The sequence below is a fragment of the Nuphar pumila genome, chromosome 3, assembly GCF_984573655.1.
Source record: "Nuphar pumila chromosome 3, dmNupPumi1.hap1.1, whole genome shotgun sequence".
Lineage (NCBI taxonomy): Eukaryota > Viridiplantae > Streptophyta > Magnoliopsida > Nymphaeales > Nymphaeaceae > Nuphar > Nuphar pumila.
In genome coordinates this window covers 15,624,563-15,647,699 of record NC_143251.1, presented here as the reverse complement: position 1 = coordinate 15,647,699, position 23,137 = coordinate 15,624,563, and the positions used below count along the sequence as shown (strand labels likewise).

General features: G+C 35.9%; 1 protein-coding gene across 3 annotated transcripts; it reads right to left on the bottom strand.

Moving 5' to 3' along the window:
- Window positions 1-926: 926 nt before the first annotated feature.
- On the bottom strand, window positions 927-3,765 carry LOC149842109 (glutamyl-tRNA reductase 2-like). Of its 3 annotated transcripts, none has more exons than XM_089998909.1 (4): window positions 3,354-3,765; window positions 2,651-2,892; window positions 1,297-2,444; window positions 927-1,093 (listed from the first exon to the last, which is right to left on the bottom strand). In XM_089998909.1, the coding sequence occupies exons 1-3, from the start codon at window positions 3,592-3,594 to the stop codon at window positions 1,314-1,316; spliced, it is 1,614 nt and encodes a 537-aa protein (XP_089855035.1). In that variant the 5' UTR covers window positions 3,595-3,765; the 3' UTR covers window positions 927-1,093; window positions 1,297-1,313. The 3 variants fall into 3 exon arrangements, with proteins under 3 accessions (XP_089855035.1, XP_089855036.1, XP_089855034.1); XM_089998910.1 differs by having other exon boundaries at window positions 927-1,083; XM_089998908.1 differs by having other exon boundaries at window positions 927-2,444.
- Between the last annotated feature and the right edge of the window lie 19,372 nt (window positions 3,766-23,137).

The following is a 23,137-nucleotide window of genomic DNA, read 5'->3' as shown; positions in this document are numbered from 1 at the left end:
ACTTGCAACGTCCCAATACAAGGTGACCTGCACTAACTACTACTGCCAGACAAGCAGAGCCCCCATTGGTCTGAGTCATCATTTTTAGTAAAAAGGAATTGAATGTAACCAATAATCCGAAAGGTAGCTGCAATGTGCAACACAATAAAAGAATTTTCATTTGTTGATTATGGTCTACAAAATCGTAAAACATTTTCCATTAAAGGAAAAATGGAAAAGTTGCAAAGTTGAGATGGTTCTCGAGATATGGTAACTGGTCAAGTGTTACATTGGTTCCCTCCTAAAAAGGACAATACAAACACTCCATATAGTGAGGAGCAAGATCAACAAAGGTTTAAAGGGAAAATTGCTGTGAGAGCTTCCACTCTACCTGGGAGTAGATCAGTCAGGTAGGAAGTGAACCATAGCATAACCCAGGCTTGAGCACAGAGTTACCTGCTGAGATTCGAACAAAGTAGACCTCGCCTCCGTCAAACAATGATATATATTTGAAGTCCAAGATTGGAGGTCTGCTCAGTTCTTGACCAATAATGCATGGTGGAACAGATAGGCTAGAGTAGTTGTGTAGCAGTTGAAACTTGTGTTTAGTTAGTCAAAAACATCCAATTAATTCTTCTACCAGCTACATGGAAGGTTTTGCCCACCATATGCCTAACCATATATAAATGCCAAGCTAATAAAAAAACAAACTGGCAAGCATATCTAAAATGAAGCTGGCAGCATATATTTAACCTAATATGCAAAGGAATACAATGAGCAATTTAAGTTCTCATTGGTGATTGGGAAGGGAAGGCCCTAAATGACCTTAAAGTTTGACGGATTGCAGTTGGTAAAACCAGTACTGCAAGCTGCCACAGAAATTTTTCACAAAACAAATGAAAAAGCATAAGACCATCTATTGGAAAGAAAAATAAAGGCACCATCCATAATTAAAAACGAGTTTGAATTGAAATCAAATAATGGTTAAGCTACATGGAAGGAATGTATCTTTTACAAGTAAACAGAACACTGCAACCCCCTCAGCAGCTGAAAAAATACCTCTTATGACATGCGACTTGGCTCTTGCCTCTCGTGTTCTGATTCCTGGTGATGTCTAGCAGAAAAAACAGCATCAGGAATACCAACATAGCTTTTAATAAGATCAGCTTCAAATTGTCTCTGAATAACGCAAAAATGAAAGAATCTACATATTCCCATGACTAAACTGAGGAAATGTTTCCTCTTATTTAAAGCATGAAAAATGTTGAACAACAGGTAAGAATGCAGATACTACAGTGAAGAGTATCAGAAAATTACAGGAAGGGGTTGATGATTCACTTTTGGGTCTGCTCGACCTTAGCTCTAATCTTCTGTTCCAAGACAGACAACTCAGTCTCAAGACTGAACATGCGTTCGAGTGCATGCATGTTCTCAAGGGTCTCAGTCAAGGTCCTGCTATCACTGCCATCACATCTCAAGTGTTGCATGGGGCCATGGAGAAGCTTGTTCACAATACCCTTGCTAAGGTCCTCAATATACTTCCGCTGCTTTTTAGTGATATCTTCCCCCATCCTCGATAAGCATAGCTCTAATTGTGAAGCTCGGATTCTTTCTGCGTAAGCCCTTAGCTTCTTTATGGTGGGCACTGTTTGTAAGGAATCTCTCCACGCCTCAAACAGCCTCATTTCTTCAAAGATGATACCTTCAGCTTCCTTGGCTTTTCTGGCACGATCTTCTTTGTTGGCCTCCACCACTTCTTTGAGATCATCAACATTGTAGACTCGAGCAGAGTCAAGCTCAGAGACGCATGCACCAACATTCCTAGGAACTGATATGTCAATGAATAGCCTCACACCTCCGACTTCAGAACTGACAGGTGGGAGACCCTCTACATGTTCTTTCAAGAATAATGGCGTCTCTGAAGCCGTGCTGGTGAACACCACATCTGCATCAGCTGCACAGGAGAGCATCTCTGTTAAAGGCTTGTAGATTATCTCAACATCCTTCAACTCGTTGCAAATTTCAGAAACCCTCTCCTCTGATCTGTTCACCACCACTATCTTGGTATATCCTTTTGATGCTAGATGCTTGATGACTAACTTTCCCATCTTGCCTGCACCAATCACTAGCATCCTAGCAGACACGGAGTCGGACTTTGGTAGCTTCATTAGAGCCAATTCAACAGCAGCCGAACTGACTGAAACTGCTCCAGCTGCAATGTTAGTTTCAGTGCGAACCCGTTTCCCAGCAGTGATTGCACCGTTGAAAAGCCCACGGAGGTTTCTCCCAAACCCATCAGCACCTTCTCCCGACTTGACAACCTGCCTAACCTGGGCAAGAATCTGGCCTTCCCCGAGCACAAGAGAGTCCAGTCCCGCCGATACTTGGAACAGATGATGCGTAGCATCGTTATCATGAAGCAAAAATAGGTGTTTCCCAAGTTCTGAAACAGGAATCCCGCTGGTCTGGAATTGAAAAAAAATTAGAAGACACAATTCAGCATCGATTACATCGACATGCGGAAGAAGACATAAAAGTGGATTGCAAAAATTTCTTCTGTGACAAATTCCGATATCATTCTCAAACAATGAGCTCATTCTACAAATAGGCACATTGTCTTACTATCTAAAAGGACTCGTAAGTCGTAACGAAATGATAGAGCTCCAATTACCTTGGACATCCATTCTTTAACTTCTTTAATCCCTCTGTGCAGAGACAAAGCAACGACATAAATCTCCATCCGATTGCAGGTGCTAAGAACAGCGGCTTCTTCTATATGATTCAAGTTACAGAGCTCCTCGATGGCACGCGGCCATTCTGCTTCAGGAATCGCAAGCTTCTCCCGCATCTCCACAGGTGTCGTATGAACACTTAGCCCAATGACCAATATGCTGCTCCTCTCCTTCATATACCCTGAAACCCACATTCCCCAAAACTCTCAAACCAACATTCACTATCACAAAAAAACTATTAAAAATCACACAAAAAACAGACCACCCAGTTCCCCTAAAATTCATATTCGATACCCTGAGTCCTGACACCGACATTCCCCAAAACTCTCAAACCAGCATTCACTATCACAAGAAACTACCAAGAAATAACTCAAAAAACATACCACCCAGTTCCCCTAAAATTCATATTCAATCGATACAGCCACTAAACCTTAAAATTCAACAACGACCCTGATCTCATCTCTACTCATAATACCCAAAAATGGTCTAATAACTGACACAAATTGAAAGAAACTCATTGATTCAGGGAGCATGGGGAAAAGAATTTCCTCAATCCAAAAGAACCCTGATTCAGCAAATAAAAAAACTCGTCGATAAACGAAGACAAAACACACAAGGGTGGGGGGGAGATCCGGAACTTACGATCGACGGCGGAGGTTTTGAGCTGCTCGAGGGCGGAGATGCTGGAAGCCCTGGAGTCCTGCGACCCTTGGTCGGTGGCAACCTCGCATCTGGGACTCATGATGTTGGGTTTCCCGAATCTGAGCCTTCCGTAGGAAGAAGAAGAGGAATGCCCAAACTGAGGGAATCTTCGGCTCTTGCACAGAAAGCTCTCGGCTTTCGTCCCCGCGATCGCCGTCGCGAAACCGCCCGCAGCAGCCATCTCAACACAAGAGAACAGCGTCGTTTCTCCTCCCAAACTCACACCCTTCCTCTCTCTCTCTCTCTCTTCCCGATCGTCTGCAACCAAGGAGCTCTGAGAGAGAGAGAGGGGCTTTGAGAAAAAGAAGATGCAGAGAAAGGAGACTGCCTCCGAGTCAAAAATAAGAAGGTTGGTGATGGGTGGGGAAGAAGGATTGACCGTGGCGAAATTTCAACGGCATCAGGGGGCTACGCGTTGATTGGCTGCTGCTACACACGCTCTATCCACACACCCCCTAATCCCTCCACCCAATCACGTCACATGGACACGCCTACAAAGGCAACAGACACGCCATCCTTTTTTGTGATTTTTAATCAGTTAAATAGAATTGGGAGTATCCCTCTGAGATTGTGTGGGAAAAAAAAAAGAAATTTTTATTGCCTTCTCCAAAGACTTGCAATAGGCTTCGCTAATTTTAGATAAATGCAAAAAATATTTTTATTTTTTTAATATTATTTTAATAGTTTTATCCTGTGTTACGATTGACACGTAATATTTTTATTATTATTTTTCGGTCAATACAGAACGATTCACTTAAGTATGGATATCGGCCGATACAGTTGAATAAGTTTTGTGGGCAAACAGTAACACCCACCCTCTCATAAAGTCTTGGGATGGGGCTCGATGTTCAGAAAATGCATAAGTTAAGGATGTCGCTGCGTTGGATCCGTATTGTTATCAGATCCGACCCGAACACAGAAAGCCCGTTAAGACCCAAACCAATGTTATCAGTATCGGTGTGTATCGGCCTATTACCAAAAAAAATATTTTTTAATGGTTTTAACATGTGTCACGATATGATTGACATGTAATAATTTTTGGGCCCATACAGAACAATTCGGAGTTGAGTATCGGCCATACCGGCCCGATACAGCTGAATTGGTAGCCCAACAATTCAGGGCCGATACCGATACTGATAACATTGACCCAAACAGTTCTCAGGTCAGATTGTGGAGCCAAATACTATTGTGGTTGGACTTGAATTGTGTTTTTTTTTTCTGACCTTTTGTTTTTTCAAAGGCAAGCTGGGGTTAGGCAGACCCCTATCAGATATCTCTTAATTCCTATGTAGCAGTGAGATTGGAACCTGAGCCTTCAGCTTAGCACAGGACACCGCTTACCATATGGGATACCACTTCGTTGTATTTTACATTTAGTTTACAGGTGTACTCAAGGAGCAGGAGCAGGAGCAGGATATGAAGAGTAAGAACAAAAGATCCAGTCGATGCATCTCAGGGTAGATTTGAATCCAATTTATGTTTTGAATCTGGTTTGTGCTTTTTTTTTAGATATTAAATATATTTAAAATCTAAATTAGAATCAGGGTTTATTTTTTATTTTATATTTATATCATTTATAACATATAAAATCTTGCATTTTTGGCAAAATCTCAGAAATCAAAAAATAAATTTAAAAATATAAAAAATAATTTTATAAGAAAATATTAATAAAATTTATCTAAAAATAAAAATACACAAATTTTTCACGATAAATAGCGGTTTAAAACATAAATATTGTATTTAAATCAAGGTGTTTTATGTTTTTTTTCATAAATCTCACGCTATTTTGAAAATCTCATGAGAAATTGTCGTTTTAAACTTGCAAGCAATTTCTCGCAAGATTTTCATAAATCTCACGCTATTTTGAAATCCTTGCGAGAAATTACCGTTTTAAACTTTGAGGCAATTTCTCGAGAGATTTTCATAAATCTCGCGATATTTGTTACAGAGATTATGAAAGCTACTTAAATAGGGATCCTATAAGGAAAAGAGAGAGATGTCAATAGATTGGATTTTATTCCATATCCAACCAAAACCGGCTCCATTTAATTAGATTTGGTAACCAAAACCATATTTGATTATAATCAGACGTAGATAAGGTTTTGAGTTTTTGCTACCAAATCAGACAAATATCCAGATTTGACATTAATCTGAATACGTTTATATGTGAAAGACTGGATTTGATAATGAGCTTTTCACTGTCCAGATCCAAAATCGATTTGAAATCCATTTAGCCAACATCCTATTAGTATGATATGGTATTGGCTACATCTGACCGAATCCGAACCATTTACATCTCTAATACTAGACAAAGCTTTAATCATCATGTTCCATCTGCGTGTGTTTACTCACCATATTTGACTTGTGTGTGGGTGTGACCTTGTACGTGAGCCATTTGTACGGACGGGCTGTTTTCTATATTCTTATAAATAGTCATTGTAAAGATCAACTTTATATAAGGTAAGATTGTTATTAACTTTTTGGGGAATTTTAATAAAAGCCACCTAAAGTTTGGGTATTAATAAAAAAAGGCACCTAAGTTTTAAAAAATTTAAAAATGCAGTTAAAAAATATCATGGTTAATTAAAAAGGCTTAGGAGTTTACTGTCATCAAGTCATCAAGTTTGCTGTTAAATGTGATCTAAAATTCTCATTTTACTCTCAGCCTCATATTTTTCAAAAATGCACCTAAAAAAAGAAAAGAAATCTTTGAAGTGTTAATTAGTAATTTAACTCTCTTAACTCGTCTTGGGTAGATGATAACCTAGGTTAAATGGATAAATTTTTTTTTTTTTTGAAAGGTAAGCTGGGGTTGGGCAGACCCCTACCGGATATCTCTTAAGCCCTATGTGGCAGAGGGATTCGAACCTGGGCCTTCAGTTTGGCACATGACCCTGCTTAGCACATGGGATACCACCTCGGTCGTTAAATGGACGGAAGTTTGTTTTTGACTAACTGTGCAAAATTTTAGGTGCCTTTTTTAAATTTTCAAAAACTTAGGTGTGTTTTTTTTATTAATGCCCAAACTTAGATGTGTTTCTCAAAATTTTCCTAACTTTTTAAATGAACTCACAATCTTCTTCTTTTTTCAGTAGATTTTAGCTTTATCTTAATTGATCACAGCTTAGTTTTTATAACCTCACTTTGGAGCCCTACATCGTTCGTATAAAAAAAAATTTTCTTTGAATTATTGTGGTTGGTTTGGATCTCACTTATATGCTGGACGTTGATATTCAGGTAGATCCAGAAGGGGGAGAGATTGATATGCATGTTGGCTAACAGGAGCAAAATATAATCAAATGGTGCAGTAGACAATGGGAGTCCCACACATCCAATGGAATGGAAGTGGCGATAAGGTTGGATGGGGTTGAGGCCCAACGAAATCTCTGTTGATTCACCTCACCACTTGTGATTGAGATTGCTGGGTCAGGGAAAGGCATTTCTCACCCACAACTTTCTTTCACAATATGGGTCCCAATTCCTACAAACAAGTGATGCACAACACTTGCTCCAAAATGTGGTGTAGGCAATCATGAAAAGAGGGTTATCTTGAACCCCCTTGTGATCAAGCTGATTTTTTTTCCATAACAGAGCTGGGGGAATTGGAACTCGGGTCGGGCCCAGGTCTTGTATAAAATTTTACAAAACATACTCGGCTCCACGTATTAATCAGACCCTTCGGGTCCGACCCAGATTCTAATTGGGTCTTCTTATTTATCACTGACCCTGACCCTATAGGGTTTGGTACGGGACAGGTCTGGGTCAAAGCCGACCCGTTGACACCCCTAGTTTTACTAACCAAATGCCTGCCAATGAATTGCGGAGGGGCACACACACATATGAAGTGCTCTTAACACCAACGGGGAGCTCTACTTGTCTGGTAGGAGCAGCTAGTGCACGTCACCTTGTGTTGGGACGTTATAGGTTCAAAACTCAATAGTATAGTTTGTTTAACTGGTAAGGGTCTGCCTAACCCCAGCTTGCCTTTCACAAAAAAGGTGCTCTTAATATTTTAGTGACACAACTCAAGATTCAGTGAAGTTTTTGATCTCATGTTAAATCAAGAGAAGAGACTCCAATTGTTGAATATCAAGTCTCTTCAACAGATCGAGACTTCTACAACAGCTTTTTTTTTTCTCAAAATGGATGTGGTTGAAGTCGAGATGGTCGTGGGAGTGGGGCTGGTGGGTTTAACCCCTTCTTTCAAAACTATCAAAATATAGATTGCAAAAGAGAATCAAGGTCAACCAAGAGCTCTCCAATATGAAGGTGGTCAAAGGGACGGCCAAGTTGTATGTCAATTTTGTGGACACTGCAACCACACGGCACATACATGCTATGATATTCCGAAAGCTTTTGCAACCATGGCTCTAAACAATATACTATTCAGATATCAAATGACAATCTTCCAATTGCAAAAACAGGTAATATAATTTTTTGACCTATCACGGGGATTAATTTTCTCTCTTAGATTTTCATCTTTCCACCATAAAGAAAAATCTTTGTCAGATGTCAAGTTTACTGAAGATAATAATTATGAATGTTGGCAGTTTTTGTGTTAAAGATCGAAAGAATAAGACTATTCTCTTAAAAAGACCGAGTAGAGGAGGATTGTACCCCTGACTGAATCACCCTTATAGTAGAATCATACAGTTGTAGGTGAAACTAGTTTTGCCTATGTGTCATAAATTTTCTAATAATATTTGGCATTCTTGATTAAGACATGTTAATTTTAGAATATTAAATTTGCTTAAACAAAATAATTTAATTTCATATGATAAATATAAATCTTGTGGTGATGGTGATTATTTATACTCTTGTTGCATTGTGAATAAGATTTATAAACTTTTTTTTAAAATGTTGAATTTTATGCTAGTTCATCATTAGAAGTTGTGCATACGACCTGTGGCTGCCCACTCCCTCTCCTTCAAGAGAAGGATATGTTTACTATTCGATTCTGGCTCATGTTTTTCAATATGGATCTTTCTTTTGTTTAAAAAATCTGATGCTTTGTCATGGTTTAAATTTTTTAAAGATAATTGAGAATCAGCATGAAAAGAAAATAAAAAAAAAATCATAGTGATGGTGGTAGAGAATTTGCCAATGATGGTTTTTCTGAATTTTTTAAAAACATGGCATAAAAAGGTAGCGCACTTGCCCGTACATGCATCAACAAAACGGCATTGTTGAGCGTAAACACAGACATGTTTGTGAGATATGAATGAGTCTTTTGGTGCATGCGTCTATAGAGGTCAAGTTCTGGGTTAATGCTTTTTGTATTGTTGTGTATGTGATCAATAGGCTTCTATATCTAAACTTGAGTGTCAAAACTCTATATGAGTTGTTATTGAACATGTACCTGAATATAAGCATTTTAAAAACTTTGGATGCACATGTTATCTATATCTTAAGACCTTATGTTACTTCAAAATTATCACCAAGGTTCAAAGCTTGTGTATTTCTTTGATATGGTACCAATTATAAAGATATGTATGTTACAAGAAAATTTATTATTTTCAGGCCAGTTATATTTGATGAATTCAATTTTTTTATGTTGAAATAAATTGTAAAGAACTCATGGTTGATAAGGAAACTGCCTCTTGAATACAACCTCCCAACCATATCCAAGCCTGTTTGGATGGCCCCAGTGATAACTCACTTAAAACCCCTTTACATGTTGTTCCCATGCTACTTGATCTCAATCATGCACACTCACAAGAACCTAAACATCATAACCAAAACCTAGAAAATGTGAACTCTTGCTTAAATTCGTCCACAATGACACATGGTGCATCCACCAATGAACCAGTTAGAACTCATCACTTGATAACTAGGCTCCGTTAAAGCCAAGGTTATTATCTGCCATAAAGTATTCAATTCACATCTTAATCAAGGCGTTACAAGAAGAAAAAGAGTCACACGACTTTGACCAAATCATCTAGGACACAAGGTGGCAACACGCCATGAAAGATGAAATAAATGCTATGTATAAAAATCAGACTTGGACTCTTGTATCATCGACTAATGCTCACAACCTAGTTGGTTGTAAATAGATATACAAAATAAAATGTCATGTTGATGGGACCATTGTTAGATACAAAGCCTATTTAGTTGACAATATGTATAGTGAATGGGAAGGTATATATTATTTTGAGTCTTTTAGTCCTGTCATCAAACTTATGTCGATTAGAACAGTTCTCTCTATTGCAATCATATATGGTTGGAAGATTCATCAGTTAGACATTAATAATGCATTCCTGCATGGTTTTCTAAATGAGAAAGTCTATATGAAACTGCCTCCAGGTTTTGAAGATAAGCGCAATTCTAACTATGCATGCAAACTTAATTAGACTTTATATAATTTAAAACAAGCTCTACGTGCATGGTTTGAAAGGTTGAACTTAAACTTAGAAAAGCCAAAGTTTGTGGAGTCCCAAGTCACTACAAGAAAAATGCGTATTAGCGGCGAACACTATCTGTCACTAATCCATCGCAAATTCCATCGCTAACGTGTTTAGCGACGGATAGCGTTCGTCGCATAATCTTAGTCGCTAAATGGCGATGAAATTTATTTATCGCCAGTCCATCGCTATTTAGCGACGGATTAGCGACGGCTTATGTCCATCTCTAGTTCATCGCTATTTAGCGATGGACTAGCGACAGACTATATCCGAATATAATCCATCACTAACATTTAGTCGGCAAGTTAGCGGCAAATTAAATTCCATCGCAAACCATCGTCTGAATGAAATTGGCGACGGCTTGGCGACGGAAATAATTCGTCGCTAATTTTAAAAAAAACTATTTTTTGTTATTATAAAACTTGAGAAACAATTCTCGTAATACAATTCATATAACCTAGTTATAAAAAATAAAATACATATACAGGTGAAACAAAATTAACACAGGTTTTAAGTTAAACAATAAAATACAGTCTTTGCCAAGTTATAATTAAAAGTATGTCAAACAAATTAAATACATGAAACTAATCATCATCAAGATTCAGGGCATCATCTTCTTCATTTTCTCGATCTAGCCCTCGCTCCATACCTCTGTCAGCTCCTCTACGTTAATCATCTTCAACATCCTACAAGAGAACCAAACTGTTAATATTTATAAACAAAATATAAACAAAATGCTCATATATGTTGTAAAACAGTCAAAAACTTGCATATTAATTCAATCATGCTCATATGTGTTCTAAGGCAGTAAAAAAACTTAATATGTGATTCTATCATGCTCATATTTGTTCTAAGGCAGTCAAAAAACTTTATATGGGATTCAATCATGCTCATATGTGTGTTCTAAGGCAGTCAAAAAACTTTATATGTGATTCAATCATACTCATATGTGTTTTAAGGCAGTCAAAAAACTTTATATGTGATTCAATCATGCTCATATGTATTCTAAGGTAGTAAAAAAACTTTATAGGTGATTCTATCATGCTCATATATGTTTTAAGGCAGTAAAAAAACTTGCATATTGATTTAATCATGCTCATATGTGTTCTAAGGCAGTAAAAAAACTTGCATATTGATTCAATCATGCTCATATGTGTTCTAAGGCAGTCAAAAAACTTGCATATTGATTCAATCATGCTCATATGTGTTCTAAGGCAGTAAAAAAGCTTTATATGTTGCTGAAAAAGGCATGGTTAAGAAGTTAGATACACTTGGATCAAATAGTACCATAGTTTATTTTGTAGTTTGTTAGCCATCATTAATCGTCATATCTTGCCACCACCATTTATTGGCTCTTATCAGTAATCGATAGAACAATTTTTTTCTACTTTCCTAATGTTTTACCTCAGATCTTTCCCATTATAATCCAAATTACGGCTCATATGTGTTCTAAGGTAGTCAAAAACTTGTATATGTGATTCAATCATGCTCATATGTGTTCTAAAGCAATAAAAAAACTTGCATATTGATTCAATCATACTCATATGAGTATTTTGTGGCAATGTGGGAAGAACATCTTAAGAAAACACTCCCACATATCGAAATATTAAAACTATAATCAAGTCTTTAGAATCACATTTCTTCAGTTGACCAAGATACCAACATTCAGTTTCTCACTACTTTTGGAAGCTTTGGCATTTTGGTGATTTAAGGAAGGTTTGTTACAACTAGAGGTTGAGTTGGTCTAAGGTTTTTTTCTGGTTAAGCAAGAGCCAATGTTCTTTACTATGCAAATTGCAAGAAAGAACATTTCATATACTAAGGGCATAAGTTTTCATTATGCTATTAGTTAAGACTTCAGCGATGCATCTAGTATGGGCTCCACCTCTACAGCTTTGCTTCCTATTAATTAGCAAGAACTTGTGTTAACAAAGAGAAAAAGAAGAGAAATAACATTTGGAAACAGTCAATACAAATCTTCCAACATAGAAATCTCACATTGCCAGTGAAATTGTAGTTTATTCATACCATTTATGTTATACACGACATCAAAATCTGTTGTTTCAAGTGTGGTTCTAACAAAATCAAAATCTTGGCTATCTCCTTTCAAATAGAACACCTACATAGTCGAAAGAACAGTAAAATGAATAGCAAGTACATAGGTCTAAGTGGGATCTAATATATAAGATGGTTGGTTGAATTTATACAATAAATTTTACAGGAAAATTTGAACTGCATATATTAAATTTCCATTATCAATATCATAAACTAAAGATACCTTGGATGAGAAGTCTACATACTCATGGCCTAGCAGTTGTTGGGTGGTAGGTGCCTTACCCCTCATAAACAAGGTGATCTGAAATCATAGTTTAGATGCTTGATGAGAAAATTGACACCATTAAAGTTTGCCTTGGACAAAAAACAATTATCATATACAAATTAAGAGTGTAATTTTTTAGGGAGAGGAGTTCTCTTCAAAGCGAAACTACAGAAGCATTACAAAAGCATAGAGACACTTATAAAGAGAATGAGCAAGCTCTTGAAGCCAATACCCAAAGAAATACATTGTATTAGCAATAGGAATTTATCTTCAACAAGCATAAAGCACAATCGAGAAATAACATAGAAAATAGTATTGATTCAGTACAAGGTGGTAATCACCTGCTGTCAATCAAATAGGAAGTTGGCAATGAGGAACTCACAGGAACAACACTAGAACTGCAGGCCAATGCTAACAATGGCCAAAATGATGCAACAAAAAAGAAGGGATAATGCTAGAAATAAATGTGAGAGCATGTCCAGTGATACAATACTTCAATAACAACAATAAATGGAAAATTTTCAATACTTGATGTCCCAGAGTAGTCTTGAAATTCAAAATCAAGCAACATTCTATGTGAATCTGTTGAGGAATCAAGTACATAAATGTAGCTTCCTATTAGGGACTGACTACTAAATACAGTGAATCAATTGTTCGATCTCTGTCCCTTCACCTATGACTGTCACTATGAACTTGAACTAAAACTATGGAGGAATTTACTTGCAAATTTCCAATGAAAGCACAATATGGAGTGATTAAAAGGCGATGAAGCACAGTCTACTACTATATGATAAATACACTAAGCAATAGCTTAAAGCAAGAAGATGTCCTACAAACCTGACCAGCATAGGTTTCTATAAGGCTTATATTACGAAAGATCATGCTAAATAAAATACAAAAAAATTAAGCCTCTTGTAGATCAAGGTACAAAACAACAAGGAGCAATGCCTCCATTTTATTTTAATCCTAATGAATTTACCAAAGAACAAGCACAAATGAGAGGAAATTTACATTGTTCTAAATGTGAAGTTTTCAGGGAACGATCCTGGCAGTGCACACCAAATCCCGTCTGTATCCAGTTCAAGTAGTCTTCCAATTTTTTCAACAAGCAATCGAGCATTCTGAATAATTTTAGCTCTCGTATAAGTAACAACTTCAGCCATCTCCATAGAATACCATATGGCACCCCTGTATAAATTTACACAAAACAATTGTTTAATCATTATTAGACAAATGATACAAAAGAGGAAAAATAAAAAAAAAATCAATAAAACATAGCCATCCATACTCAAAGGAGGATGAGTAAAAATGTGAAACTATAACAAAACATGGATAGCCAGTAGAGAATTCAAAACTCACTTGAGCATAACATATCCATAGAAGGAATTAAGTATACACTTGTGAGCCAACTGAAGTGAATCATATAAAATCACCATATCCTGCATCAACCAGAGAACAAAGGAAAAATTTACCAAACAATCTAACATTTAATTCATCTCAAAGTATTACACTCACTTGTGCCTCTTGTATCTGCAACAAGTTTCCCTTAGCCTTTGCCTCTGCCAGTTTTTCCTTCCAAATTTTATTTAAACCTTTGTATTCATATCTTCTATCTCGAAAACTAACTGGTGCAAAAGAAAAGGTAAGTATGCATGTCCCTAATGTAACAGATCAATATTTTGACGTCATTTGCACCCAAACAAAGTTGGTTGGTTACTGAAAATCATAAAATTAGAAGTATTTTATAATGATACACAAGAACTAATACTATGTAATAAGTAAGCAACAAATCAACATCCATTATGACAGCCATGTTAAAATAAGTTAGTGAAGATTGTATCATTTTGAAGCACATACAAGACATATACAGTAACGTAAAGATGGCCAAACTCACTGATTCGTTTGAGTATTCCTGGTTGCACACCTCAGTGATACTGTGATAGGATGATAACAATTTTATATCAACAAAAGTGAAGCAAAAAAATTTAGAATTCGTCAGAAAAAAGAATCTGACACTGAAATTAAATGTTGGTCACATTCCGGCATAATAGAAAATGGCTTGAAACGACGAAAAGAAATGAAAGGAGGGGAAAATAGTAAAAAGACTAAAAAAATGGGAAAATTGACCCACGAAACTCAATGGAAACCATAGGGTAAAAACGAAGAAAAGAAACTATGAAAGCCAAAAAAATGATGAAGAACGCAATGGTGAATGAAACCCTAACCGAGAAACTGAAAAGATGCAGAGAAAGAGAGAAGCTTACTTCATCTCACCGTTGGACGACATCCATGACCTCATAAACAGGGAATTCCTCCTCGGATTCACGAAGATCGAGGTGTTCCACATGCACAGTTCCTCCCCTTTGGCTCTGACTACCATCTCCACGCTCTCAGCCAGCGTTCGCCTCATCATGACCGACTCTGACTCCTTCTCCCTCAACGCTACCTTCTTGCGCCTAGACCCGTCTTGCCTCAGTGAAAGGCAAGCCTGGTCCTCGCAGCACCGAAAGGCGGACGAGAACCAAAAAGACCGAAACTGAAATAGGAAAAAGAGCCAGAAGAACAGGCTCTGAACCACAAGGAGAGCCCGTCGAAGGGATTGCTGAGAGAAGACAGCCTGCCGGAGTTTGCGGAAGACGGAGATGATGCGGCTGCTAGCTAATGGCAGCAATACACTTGCAACCAGAAATACTCAAGCTCACCTGTTCAATAGGCATTTGTGGCAAAAATGGATGAGGAACGGCTTGTTCGAACGCACATTCTTGCATCCGGCACTGAAGTCCATGGTCTTGCAACCCGAAAACCCCAAATTTAGCCCCAGAACTAACATGAAAGTATAGAACAGAAACCACACAGAGAGAATGAGGGAGAGAGATACTTGGTGGCAAGGTGGGCAAGGACGCCGCCCGACTTGGTGCCGCCGCCGATAGAGGGGTCGTCGTCGTTGCCGGAGATGACGTGAATGACGATGGTGTCGACTTGGGGGAGGAGGGCGGCGAAGCGCCTAAGCACTCTATAACGAGAGAGAGAGGGAGGGAGAATTTAGCGCCCTAATTTGGCATTTCTAATTGAAACTTAGCGACAAAATTAGCGAGGGAAACTTTCTGTCGTCAAATTCATCGCTAATTAGTGACGGAATATTTCTGCCGCTTATCCGTCGCTAAGTTGCAATGGATATTGAGACAAAAAATTTTTTGTCGCCAAACTGTCGCTACTTAGCGACGGATTGGCGGCAGAAGTTTTTTCGTTGCTAAGTTTGCAAATATTTTGAAAGTTAGAGACAGATAGTTTTCTCTCGCTAATTCATCGCAAATTTGCAACGAAAAAAATTTGTCACAAATTTTTGTCGCTAATCACGGTTTTTCTTGTAGTGAGTTAACTCATCTTTGTTTATTCATCATAAGAGTTCTCAATAAAAGACTTAAGACCTTTACACTACTTATTGGGTATTGAAGTAGTCTAGTCAGACACCATCCCAACTCAGAGAAAATATATTACATATCTTTTACTCATATCAAGAATGATAAATTGCAAAAGTGTTATTACTCCAGTAAATATTTTTCCTTCAAAATTTATTTGAGAATTATTGCATAATCTAAGTACAGAAGTATTGTAGGGGTTCTATAATATGTCATGTTTACTCGATCGGATAATGCCTTTGCTTTGAACAAAACTTGCCAATTCATGCATGAGCCCACACAGGATCATTGGACTCGTAAAACAAATCCTGAGATATATCAATGGGACTCTTAGCTAAACATTAAACAATCAAATAACTTCAGGCTTACAAGGTTTTCTAATGCATATTGGGTAGGATGCCTGTAAATCCACAAGCAGATACCTCACCTTTTTGGGATCCAACTTACTTTCATAGAGTTTCTCAACCTTTAAATTAATGTGGCTTAAACAACTCTTAAAGGATTTGGGTTTCAATTCATCGTAAGCTCCATCAAGCTGGCTGCATTCATAATATGGTTCATCACTTCAGTAAATTTTGTTGTTTCGTGTTGTCTTGCGGGGCTGAGCATCATTCAAGGAGATCGTGTCTGGAATGTCAAACCCCGGACTGGTTCCCAACCTTTTAGTTTGCATTTGATGTTCTGTAACTGGCCAGGGTCTGCCTAAACCCAACTTGCCAATCTGAAAAAAAAAATTCTAACTTTGTTCCTAGCATGATATTATCCAAAAGTTTATTGAATAATTGACATCAACTTCCAAGGTCACATAACTATCCTAGCTGTAAATAAATATATTTTTTTAGAAAAAAATAAATATGTTATGTATACCCATCACTTTAGTATTGTAACAAGAGGTTTAAAGTTTATCAAAACTTAATGAGAGATTTATGTGTAAGAAGCATAGTGACAAAAGTTAAAAACTATGAAATATCGGCAGCCAAAAACTCGCAAGAAATTGATAAATTTTTTAAAATCTCATGTTTTTGGGCTAAATATTGGCAATAAAAAAATAAAAATTAATCTTTTATAAGGAAATATAAATACAAATATTTAAAAATAAAAACCACATGGGTGTTTTTATGATAAATAGCCAAGAAAAACATAAATATCGCATTTAAAATATGATATTTACGTTTTTGACGAAAAAACTCACGAGAAATTACCGTTTTTAAATTTTGGGTAATTTCTTGCGAGATTTTCATAAATCTCAGAGGAGATTTGTCACTATGGTAAGAAGGCGTTTACAAGAACTTTGAAATTTTAAAAGAACCTTATATTAATTATTGGTGGACAACTTATTGCCTACTTTTAAAAAATAGTTTTTTACAAATTAGTCCCTGGTTTTTCATTGATTTGCAAATCAGTCTCTGCCGTTTGTGTTTTTACAAATCCGTCCATGACTTTTATTAAGTTTTGCATATTAGTCCTTGAGTTTAACATATGTTATTCGATGGAAACCTTCCTGTAACAGCAAGCAAAATGACAGTTCTACCCTGGAGCACCATTTTGCAAAATCCGAATAAGGTAGAGACTAATATGCAAAAATTGAAGAATATGATTTTTTTACCCTTAACCAAGGACCTTAGGCAAGGACTGATTTGCTAAAAAGTGTGAAAAATGACCACTAATCAAAAATAATCTTGTGAGTTGAAAATCAGATGGTACTTGATGAGTTTTTGAGTGAAAGCGCTAAGAGGAGCAGAGAAAATATGTACCATATGGACATTATGGGTGTCAACGGTTGGGTTTGGTTCCGGTAGAATCAGACTTGGACCGGATTTTCGGGTATGGTATTGGGTTCGGATTCAGGTTTAATCGGATCTACTATAAGAAAAACCATACCCGGACCCATAAGAACTACATGAACCAAACTAGGACCATACCCAGTAAAACCATGTTTTTTATCATTTTTACATTGAAAATTTGTGGGTCTTAATAGGAACTCAGGTCGGGTCCAGGACTGGTATAAATTTCACAAACTAAACCCGGGTCCATGTATTAATCAGACCATGGTAAATATATTGAAGAAGAAGGATTGAATTGACATTCGGAAAGAATATCCTATTACCAAAGATGAGGTCGTCACAAGAGGCAACCATTGCGTCGTTACTAATGAGTAAACAACTAAAATAGATTTGTTATTCAAACGAAATTACCAACTTTTTGAAAAAACATTGAGAGAATATTTAGAAGACGAGAAAAGTCATTTTATTGATGGCTAGGCAAAGACAAAGGGAGGGTGGACAGACAGTTTGCCGCCACTCTTGATATTCAGAAGATACATTAGGTCCAGGAAATATAGAAAGAGTAATGAAAGAATCTCAACTGTATTTGGCTGCGTGGTATGCTTTAAACCACTGGTATGACTGTAGATCAAATTTTGGCATAATACTCATTGGGAAACGAGCATTGACATGAGTCTGCCGCTGCGAAAACTGCTTGAGGCACCTCTATGGCTGGTAATCGACACAGAAAAATAGGCCCAGTAGTATGTAGCGCTTGCCATGCGCATAAGTGTAACGAGGAAGTGCTTCTTGTCTGTTGAAGAAGTCCCAAATGATCTCGTCTTGATGTAGACTCTTAATCAGAGCTCGATATTAAGAGGTAGATTGTGGCACCCTGTCTTTGAATCTGAACGAACTGTCTTTTGACGGCATGTGTCGCAGAAACCACGACTGCAGGGAATAAACGCATCTTTCCACCAAAATAGTTTCTCCAAAGGCAAAGCGAGTCAAACCCTGGTAGAGGAAGGCTAGGGTCGCCATGGAGATTGAAAGACGACGGGCCTGCTGACTTCCCCATCTCTGCAGGAGTTGGACAACTCTGATGTCGACAAAATTCTAGTCATCTTGGAAGAAAGCTAACATCACTGTGCATAGGACCATGACATGCTGAATCCTTTCTTTGGCTGCTCGGGATAGGGTGTCAGTCTCCTTGTATGCCCCATACTTGTGATAGAGCTCAAACAGATCGATGAATTGACTTTCATTTGCTTCGATAAGTGGCCAAGACTTACTCCTGATCACTCTGGCTAAGGCATCTCGAATACCCAATCCTTTGACATTAATCAAAAACTGTTATTCGATGGGATCATCAGGCTGACCAACTGGTTCCGGTAATCCCATGATGTCATTAAACTCATCCATTAACAGAGTCATCTCTCCCCATGGAAACCAAAATGTGCAGATACGAGGATTTCTTCAATCTGCCATAGCTTGAATCAGATTTCCGTTGACGGTCTGTTTGCCCACTATTGATGCCAGCTCCAGTCCGCAGTTATGCAGGTAATCTGGGAACATACGGGAGAAGGTGGCGAACCAAGAATAGTACCACCGACGAAAGAAGGGACAAGTATGAATGACACGATGATTTGGAAATCCCTGCCTTATCTCATATGAGATATGATCTTTGGGAAAAACAATATCAAATAAAACGGATGCCATTGGATAACACTAAGGCAGAAAAATAAAAAGGATTAGAATCATGATAAAAAATGCAGAACTTTGTAAAAATAGAAGGCAAAATTTGCAGAAATCGAGATCTAGAGGGAAGAGAATATATATTTTTGAAATTTGGAAAAATCAAGGGATTTTTAGAAAATGATTTCCAGGGATTTGAAAAATTGAAGAAAGAGAAAATACACACCTGGGTTTTTGAAAAATAAAGGAGAAATTTTGAAAGAACTACCCAAGGTTTGAGAAAAATTATTTTGAAAATATAAAGAAAAATAAGAAACAAAGAAGAATTGCAGAATTACAACAGAGTTATACAAACAAGGATGCGCAAACAGCACTCCCTAAGAAGTTGACTCTAACGTGCAATATTTGAAAATGCTTGTGGGACCTTAATCCCAACTCTAAGGTTTAGAGCATCTGAATCCAATCAAGATATGCCGATATACTCGAGTCGAAGCTTGATGTACGTGGCATAAGAATAATTTCTTTGGTTCTAAGACAATGGTTTTCCAACATCCATGAGCGCCTGCCGATATACCTTGGACTATGGCTCTTAGTACGTGGCAGGGGGGTTGTTAGCCCAAATAAGTGGCCTAGTTGTGAGGCTTTTTTTTGAACTATGGTTCAATGAGAAAGCCCAGCAATGTGATGATTGGGACAATATAGGTGTGGATGTTTTTAGAAAATACGATCAGCATGCAGAAAATCAGATGCCTATAATGCAAAGTCCTAAAGAGATAGAATTTTGAAAATTTTGTAAGAAGCATACACTTGCATACATTGTTTGCATTCAATCCCTAGATTGAGGAGAGTTGTATCTCAGACCTAAGTTTGAGTGAACACGAATGAATCTCCTCAATTTAGTCCTACCAAACCATACTTAAGCCTATATGAATCATGTCAGCTGGGTCAGAGTCTAGGCTCCTAAGGCTTGCATGAAAATAAAGTTGACACTTGTAGAATAATGAATTAGAAAAAAAAAGGCATTAATTCAATCAGACGAAGACAAGTCCCATCACGGTCGTCAAAACTGTGATCGTTGCAAAAATTTCCCTTTCTTTTTAGGGAAGAGAAAACTCTCACAAGGTCCACTTGACCTTTTAAAAAGATTTTGAAAATTTACTCTCCTCCGTTTTTAGAAAATGTGGGAAAATAGAGAGACAGGGCTCGCTCGTTGGTACCAGGTTCAACCGCTCCTGGCGCCTTTACCACGGGTAATTGAACCAAGGATCGAATTTTTGCCTTTATTTTGCCTAAATTTGTCTAAGTCATCATTCTAAATCCTAAATGCACAAAGAATCAGGCTTGTGCTATGAAAGATAAATGCTTTTTGAAAATGATTGCTTTGATTTTGAGATGTTTATAGAATATTTTTTATTTTCCAAGTGATTTTGAAATTGATTTGAAAATATGTGTTGAAAATTTATTTGAAATTAGATTTGAAACAGACATCGAGAATGATTTCAAAGACCACTTAGATTTATTAAACTTGAAGTCGATTTGATTTTGAGATTGATAATAAAACTTGGAATTTGAACTTTAAAATTTGAACTTTTTAGAAATTGAAATTGCAAATAAAGTTAAAATCAAAATTTGAATTTAAGAGTTAAAATTTGAAATCTAAATTATAAATGGAATTTGACATCAAAAGTTGAAAAGGATGAAATTAAAAATGGAATTTGAAGTTTGAATTTGAAATTGAAGTTGAGATTTTGAAAGAGTGAAGTTGAGAATGAATTTGTGAATTGAAACCGAATTTGGATTTAATAATTGAAATAAATGCTTAATTTAATATTAAGGCTTGAATTTCTGAAATTGAAAAATGAAATCAAAGCTTAGAATGAAGAATTGAGATTGAAATTTCAAGTTTGAGAATTGAAATTGAAAATGAATTTACTTTTAGTTTTGAGATTTGAAAATCAAAATTAAATTTGAGATTTATTTTGAATTTTGAGTTTATTTTGAAGATTGAATTTGATATCAAGATTTAAATTGAAATAAAAAAACCAAATTTTGGAGTTGAAGTAGAGAATTGAAATTTGAAAGTTAGAATTTTTAGTACATTCGAAAATTTGAAAATCCTTTGAATAAACTTAAAGATATTTCGAAAATCACTTGGAAAATGCTTTGAAATAGTATTTTAGATAATTTTTGAAAATAAAAAAATAATAAAATGATGCAATTCTATCCTAAATGATGAATGCATTATTTTATAAAAGACTTTTGAAGGGATTTTATTAAAAATTCTTTTTATTTAAAATTTTATTTTTAAAAAAAGAGAATTTTGTGCCTTTATAGAATTAAAACAAAATTAATTTTTCATATATCCATGACTATGGCCACAAATATACTTTGAACTAACTTTTATTTGAATTCTAATAAAGGAAGAAAAGGAAAATTAATTTCTGAAAAATGATGATTTTTGAAAATGACCTAAGAGTGTAGTTCAAATTTTATTTAATAAAGAATTAATAGTTCTAAGTATTATTCATATTCCGACTATGGCCGTAAATACGAACTTTACTTAGTTTTATTTATCCTCTATTAAATGGTGCATGTGCCATTTGTGTTTCACCATAGTGCCATTGAGAAATAAAATAAAAATGCAATATATTAAATATGTAAATAAAAAATTAAACTATATGCTCATTCATTCTAAACTAAGCATAAAGTAAACTTTTCATTAATTGAATTATTACAACCCTTGAATTAATTACAATAATTAAAAAAATAGAAATTCCTGCAAAATGAGCAAACATGTTAGTAATAAATATAAGGCCTTTATGGATTTTTCTCAATGATTGGAAAATTGAGAAAATTCATAATTTAGCCTTTTTATACCATGAAAATAAAGAAAAAATCCATAAACATATTAGAAATTGATAAAATTTGATGTGAAGGTTTATAATAACCTTAGAAGTATTATATAATAAAAAAATGCAGAAAAAGATTGGGGGAAAACCTGATTTTGTTTTTTTTGTCCGATTAAAATAAGATATTTCAAAATCAAGATATGCAAATTGACCCTGTCAGAGTATTTCGAATAAATAAAAGTCTAAAACAACTTGGATTGAGCGAAAAATTGATTTCATGGATTCATAACTTTTCAAAAAAGCATCTCATTTTTACAGATCTTAAAAAGCATTTTTAAAACTCGAGATATGATTAAAACATTGAGAAATAAATTTTGAAATAAGGAAATTGAGCTTTGACAGACAAGTTTCTGTAAAATTCAAGTTTCAGAGGCTAAACTGATTCAATTTCTCCTAAATTTATGGGAGACATTGCTCAGTTCAACCATGAAGCATTTCCAATTTACAGATCTAGAAAATGATCTCCCATTTGAGAGATCCCATTTGATAAAGTTGATCAACAATTTGTAAAAGCCTGTGAAAGAAAAATCAATAGGTTTATGGTTTTTTATCTGAATGCCAAATGAAAACTTAATGATTTTTTTTGAAAATTGGCATGCATAAAGTAGACATTTTAAGGATAAAACTCTTTTTGATATATCTAAAAAATGATCTCCCATTAGAGAGATATGAATGCAACAAGTTGGATTTAAGTTAGAATGATGCCTGAAATTGCAAACAGACAAGGTTTTGACTTAAAATGCAAAAGAAATAGAAATATTCCATATAAATAAATGAACATTTACATAAAAAAACTAGGCATGTATATGAAGAGGATACTTTTTACAGATCTTGAAAATGATCTCTCATTAGGGAGATAGAACTCTGACAAAATGGATAAATTCTGAACCATTGAAATGATATAGAGTTATAGGGTCATGGTTTTTTTCCAAAATCAGATATCAAAACACCATAGAAATTGACTAATTTTGGTGTGGACAAACTAAACTCAATGCGTGAGACATCCCTTTTTACATATTTGAAAAATCATCTTTGGTTAGGGAGAAATCACTCAAACAAGTTGGTCTAATTTCAGGCCAAATTCGGACGACTCAAAATAGTGGGGTCCAAATCATGATTTTTTTAGAGATTAAACCAACTCACATTAATCTGATTTTTTGTGTGAATTCCGAAAACATACTGATAAAGATGTGGTAAAAAAATCAGATCAAAACAAA

Excerpts from the sequence above, each read along its gene's own strand:
- LOC149842109 (XM_089998908.1), bottom strand. The coding sequence starts at position 3,594 with ATGGCTGCTGCGGGCGGTTTCGCGACGGCGATCGCGGGGACGAAAGCC. Across the intron at positions 2,893-3,353 it reads CAAAACCTCCGCCGTCGATC|GGTATATGAAGGAGAGGAGC; the intron begins GTAAGTTCCGGA and ends TGTGGGTTTCAG. Across the intron at positions 2,445-2,650 it reads TTAAAGAATGGATGTCCAAG|ACCAGCGGGATTCCTGTTTC; the intron begins GTAATTGGAGCT and ends TTTCAATTCCAG.